Source organism: Hipposideros armiger, unplaced genomic scaffold (assembly GCF_001890085.2).
Source record: "Hipposideros armiger isolate ML-2016 unplaced genomic scaffold, ASM189008v1 scaffold_6, whole genome shotgun sequence".
Taxonomy (NCBI): domain Eukaryota; kingdom Metazoa; phylum Chordata; class Mammalia; order Chiroptera; family Hipposideridae; genus Hipposideros; species Hipposideros armiger.
The window spans coordinates 3,211,069-3,217,188 of NW_017731356.1; the positions used below are offsets into that span (position 1 = coordinate 3,211,069).

The 6,120-nt window shown below is 43.1% G+C and overlaps 1 protein-coding gene across 4 annotated transcripts in view; it reads left to right on the top strand.

Annotated features, from left to right (window-relative positions):
• Positions 1–5,263, top strand: part of LOC109385502 (dimethylaniline monooxygenase [N-oxide-forming] 4-like) — a 29,674-nt gene extending 24,411 nt beyond the window's left edge. For all 4 annotated transcript variants that reach the window (XM_019647887.1, XM_019647868.1, XM_019647879.1 and 1 more), the window contains 3 exons: positions 1,615–1,757; positions 2,432–2,631; positions 3,723–5,263. In XM_019647887.1, the coding sequence (XP_019503432.1) occupies positions 1,615–1,757; positions 2,432–2,631; positions 3,723–4,176 (797 nt within the window). In that variant the 3' untranslated portion in view covers positions 4,177–5,263. The remainder of the gene's footprint in view (positions 1–1,614; positions 1,758–2,431; positions 2,632–3,722) is intronic.
• The last annotated feature ends 857 nt before the right edge of the window (positions 5,264–6,120 follow it).

Sequence of the window (6,120 nt, forward strand, 5' to 3'; positions counted from 1 at the left end):
AAAAGAAACAAGATACAAAAGCCATTGCTAGAAAAGCAGCCCAGCAGGCTGGAAATCACTGTGTTAGGAGCCAGAAGTGTTTGTTTTCGGTCCTCACTCTGCCACCAGCTAGATGTGTGTCCTTAGAATGTGTCCGGTGGGGCACCAGGTTGCCTCAGCGGAACGCAGAGCCTGGCCCCCAGCAGGTGGCAGTCCTGTGTTCACTTGGCCCCGAGAACGCCATCTTGTCTTTGCTCTGCCTCTGGGGCTGCTATTTCTCTCATTTACTGGCCTCTCTTCTTCCTCATTCCTGAAAATTGGTGAACCCCAACCTGAGTCCTCAGGCCTCCTCTCATGTCTGTTACCACTCACTTCTAGGTGGCCTTAAATGCCACCATAGGCTCCCGGCTCCCAAACTTGTGTCTCTAGAACGATCCTTTTCTGCTCTTACGCTCTCGCGCTGCACACCAGCAAATCCCGTCAGCACCTACCTTCAAAGAAATCCAGAATCCAGACCCTTCTTACTCCCCCTGCTACTGCCACCTCACACAAGGCCACCATCATCGCTCACGAGGACACTTACTGCCACCACTTAGCTGGCCTCCCTGCTTCCACTCTGCTGTTCTACGGCCGAGTCTTAACACCACAGCAAGAGTGAGCAATGCCCCACTGTTCTGTTCAAAACCGTCCGACTGCTTCCCATTTCACTCCCAGAAACTTCCCTGCCGCCCCACAGCCCGACAGAGCAAGCGGCTGCCTCCATGCCCTCTTTTCCTATCGTTCTCCCACCTCACCCGTACTGCTCCAGGCTCTCCAGCCTCACCCTGCTCCTCAGACATGCCAGGCAGGGCCCCTGCACAGCCTTTACAGTTACTGTTGCCTTTGCCTGGGATGCTCTCCCCGCTCCCAGATACCTGCAAGCCCTCTCTAGTTCACACATCGCCATAAGAGAGAAGTCTCCTGTGACAACACTGTATAACATGGGAACCCACCCGGTCTCACCACTGCCTTTCCCCCTTCCCCTGCTTCATAATACCCATCACCACCTGATATAGTGCATATGCATTGGGCTGGGTTTTTTATAGCCTGCCGACTTCCCCCATTCGAATGTAAGCTCCTTGAGAGCAAGGACTTTGTTTTATTCAAAACCAAGCACCTAGGATGATGCCTGTTGGTTATAGACACTTATTTATTGAATGAATGAATGAATGAATGAATGACATTGGGACATCATGAAAGTTTATGAGCAACAGAAATAGGTAGGAATAAAGCCTTCATATTCGCTCTACTCATATCTGAGTCATATTCAGTACTGGTTAACGAGTATAGGGCCCTCTCAACTCGCAATGAACATCAATAAAGATAACAAAACCAATAAAAATAACAGTGCTTTCTGATCACGTTCATGCATTCAACAACTATTGTATTGGGTTGTCAGAAAAGTCATGGCACATTTTTGCAACAAAAAACATAGAAAAAAATAATCANGGGAGAGGGGGATGCTATTCTGGTCCCACGTCCTGCAATTACCCCAGAAGCAAAGGGCTGACATGTTTCTGGGACCTTCCTTTGCCCACTGACCCTCGGCCAGCATGCTGGGGAATTTCTGATTTTCTGATCCTTCCTTCCCCTCAGGAATCCATAAGTTCAAAGGCCGCATCCTACACAGTCAAGAGTACAAGGTCCCAGAATGCTTTCGGGACCAGCGTGTCCTGGTGGTAGGCCTTGGGAACACTGGAGGAGATGTGTCTGTGGAACTCAGTCGAACAGCTGCTCAGGTACGCTGCCTCTGACTCCATGCCCCACCCTCCCACCCCCACCCCAACCTCATTTCTGGAGTCTGGAGAGAAGCACTCAAGAGTGCAAAACACACTGGCCAATTGCTCTAGTATGTGGACAGGGTAAGTGAAAAAAAATCCACACTTTACACACCTGAACCATCTCTAAGAAGGATCTAGGAAAAATGCGTGGATGCCAGACCGGTAGGCACTTTTCCAAAGTTCTCCTTCAGGCACAAGACCAAATGGGCAAATTGTTCCCGCCTCTGCTGGCCAACTATCTTTCTTTCGCACGCTCCTTTTGTAATTCTGGCAAAACTCCCATGTAAAAAGTGGGAGGTTGTTTTCTGAATAGCCCCACATTTTCAATTAGAACACAGATTTATACTTTGTTTGAAGAGAAAAGCCACCTTGACTTAGCCCAAGAAGTTTACATAATGATGTTATTGTAGTAAAGATGGTAGAAATACTTAACAGGTATCTAGATCAGGTAAAAGTGATTTGTGAAAACAATGACAGCAGCAGAAACAGACAGCCACTGGTAAACTTATGTACAAAGTCACCAGTCCTCTGTTGTTTTAAGACCAGAATGAGAGGAGACCATTTGCAACACATCAAAGAAAAATACTACAACATGATGAACACGTATTTATCCTTCTTGCCTTACTCTTTAGGTACTTCTCAGTACTAGAACTGGTACCTGGCTTATCGGTCGCTCTTCAGATGGAGGCTACCCATATACTATGATGCATATAAGAAGATGCAATAATTTTATCTCACAAGTTGTGCCTTCATGTGTACTAAACTGGATTCAACAGAGGCAGTGGAATAAGAGGGTTGACCATAAGAATTATGGATTAAGTATTATCAAGGGGTACTTGAAATTTTTTTTTAATTTAATGGGAAAATGACTGAATCAATATTGTTCATCCTGTTTTAGTCAGAACTCAGAATGTTCCATAATTGTGATGCCATCTTTGCTTATTCTGGTTGAAGCTTACTTCCTTAAGACAATTGTCCATCAGGTACCACAGCAGCTCTTGATGTAGGGGTGTTCTCTTTCTCGTAACAAAACTCGCAATTTCTGTGGCTAGAAGAAAACAGGAGGACGAAAACTTTTCATTTCCAGCTTTGAAAGAAGGGGAAATTTAAATTGGCTTTGAAAAATCTTGGAATGGCTGGATCTACCAATAGAATTTGCAGAATCAGTGAGTATAGGCGCCCAGCTCTTTCTAACCTTTAATAAATGTCTAGCCTGGCTGAATAGAGGTATAAACCTCCAATAGGAAATCCCACAATTATATATTTTAATAGGCACCTGTACAGAGTTGCACATTGGCAAGGAAACAAATACCTTTGAAGTGCATGTAAATGTGATTTTTATTAATAGCTTGATCCCTAGACCTTTCTTTAGTAAAATAGCTTTCAACTCATAAAGAAAATTAATGGCAATGGATGATTTAATATTAAATTTTACAAAGAGTATGTCTGCTGTGATTAGGTAGAATGATGTTTATAATGAAACTATTTATCAGTATCAGTAGATTCAGGTTTTAAAAATTTTCATTCCAGAATTTTATTGTTCATTTCTTCTTTGTCTCATGTCAATTCTTTGAGGCCTGGTGATGTGAGACCCAAAAGTGATCAAATGAATTGTTGTGCCCTCACATCCTGATATTCCAAGAAAAGCCCTGCTCCAGAAATTAGTTCCCAGAGACGAGGAATTTTAAAGCCCAGGCAGGAAAGAGTAGTTTTAGTCATTTTCCACATGCCTTCCGCTGGGAGCAGGGAAACCAAACATATTATAGAGACAGTAAGTCAGGTAGACATTGGTCAATTCAACTCCCTTGGCTTGGCAGATAGATTTCCCTGATTTGACCAGATAAATCACTTGCTGAAGTGTCTCATCGATATAACTACATACAGTGGATAATTTTCTCCCCTTTCCCCTACCCCACGTCAAAGGAAAAAAAGGAAAATCGTCATTAATGATGAGCTGCCCACGTGTCTCCTCTGTGGGACCGTCACGCTGAAAACCGGCGTGAAGGAGTTTAGAGAAACCTCTGCTGTCTTTGAAGATGGGACAGAGGAAGAAAACATTGACGTGGTGATCTTCACAACAGGATACACGTTTTCTTTCCCCTTTCTGGAAGAGCCTCTCAAAAGCCTGTGTGCCAAGAAGCTCTTTCTGTACAAGATGGTCTTTCCCTCAAACCTAGAGAAGACGACCCTGGCCATCATCGGCCTTATCAGCCTTCAAGGCTCCATCCTTGCCTGCACAGAGCTCCAGGCACGATGGGTCACAAGAGTATTCAAAGGTACGTCAACTGTTTCTAAAGCCTCAGGTGATCAACCGAGTCTTCAAATTTGTGCCCTGCAGCTTAGCCAAAAATCAAACAGATGGGAGCTAAATAGGTAAATATCAAAAAAGTTTAATGAAAAATTAATTTTACATAGTCATAGGATCGTGGGTGTGCTTACGTCACTGACAGGACAAAGTCGAAAAGAAGTTTTTGACTCTGGATGGGACAAATTTGGACAACAGAATGTCATCATGTTTCTCAGATTCACTGAGATTATTGGAAGCATTTTGGATCCCAGTCTAGTCTATTTACTCCTAAATCTTTCCATTTATTACTAGAAGTAGAATTTTATATTGCTCCCAGAGACAGAATCATGTATGCTGTGAATAAAGTTGAGTTCTGAGGAGACAGGAACCTATAAGAAATGCCTATAAAAAATATTTTAGACTCTGGGCATTCACTGCTGTCAATTATCACTGTAAGAGGACAGGTGACAGAGTCAGGACTACCAGGGCCCGATCCCGACTCTGAAAACCCTCTGAAAATCAGCCCCTTCGTCTGTAAAATGAGGATGATAAAACCTCTTTGACAAGTATTATGTAAAATGGATGATGTCTGCAAAGCAGTTAGCACAGTACTTGACACATAGTACTCGCATGTTAGTACTTGGCACAAATGCTTGTTAAGTGATCGCTGCCAATCTTACCTCTCTAAAGGCAGGCGAGTCTTAAATGAGTAAGCATTTTAAAGAATTGCATCATTTTAACATATAAACATCAATCACAATTGAGCCAACCAGCAGAATTTTGTTCTGATGACTAAACACAATCACCAGTCATTGATAAATGGCATATAACACAGTACTAAGTAGTGCTGACTTTATCACACTGGACAAGTGTGATAGCTCTCAAATTCCGCAGCCTTTCGTTAAATGATCACAAACTTCTATTTCTTTAAAGCCAATTAAAGCGCTCTCAAAGCATTATCTGATTATATTAAAACCACAGAAGACTCTTAAGGGTACCTGGTGTTTGTAATTTACGTATTTTATAAATGAGCTCCAAAATGCTTATCAGAATTACCGAGCTGGCAAAACGAAACTGGGTTAGGTCCCACCACAGGTATAATTCCACACTTTTCCTGAGCCTCCGGGAGAAGGCAATCCGGAAACTACCACGTAGTCTTGCCAGCTTTTTACGGGGGNTGGAGAGCATCATTATATAAGAGGGCAGTGCAATAACTGAAAATAATAGCGGCCATCTTGAATTATCAATATGTTCCACTTTTAAGACAGAAAATATATAAATGCTTCAGAAAAAACAAGCATTCCTTCTAGTAAAAAAGTTTTTTAAGATTTTGATATTTCTGTGCTACACTACCCAGTTATCTGAAAACTTGTCTCTCCAGGGTGTAGCATTTCCCAGCATCGAGTGATATATTTATTGTATGGCGTTATAATTCCCAAAATGGGGGCATGGGCGTTCAGAAGTACTCAGAAGTCCCCTATTTCCCGTATCCCTGACCTCATCCCCAGACCCTGATGTGAGATATAAAAAGGAAAAGACAATAAAACAAGAGCTAAGCCTCGAAAGAAATTCACTGGGACATTAGTAGCTGTTTGATATGTGTTTGTTGAATACAATCAGATGCCTACAGTCATTTATGAAAACAATCTGAAAGACGAGAATTAGTGTATTGATAGATGTTTGCCATCACCATGGCCCAGGATGTCCCAACCACCACAAAGACCGGAAAGGCTTGTTTTCAAAGCAAGTTAATGTGGCACTGATAGAATTAGACTCTGAAAGTGGGACCCTGGAATCCTACCGTTGAACCAACTCCCCCAGTGATGTGATGGTTGTGCCAACTAAAGTAGAGGCAGCCTAGCCTGGTGGTGAAGATGGCGCAGGCTGAGTTCAAGCTGCCGCTTGGACATGTATCGACACGTGGGCAAATCGTGTGTCCTAAGTCCCTTTTTGTCCACTTGTAAAGTGAAGGACTCACAGGGCCATCTTCCTAGGGTTGCTGTAGAATGAAATCAGCTACTGCCATGAGTCCCT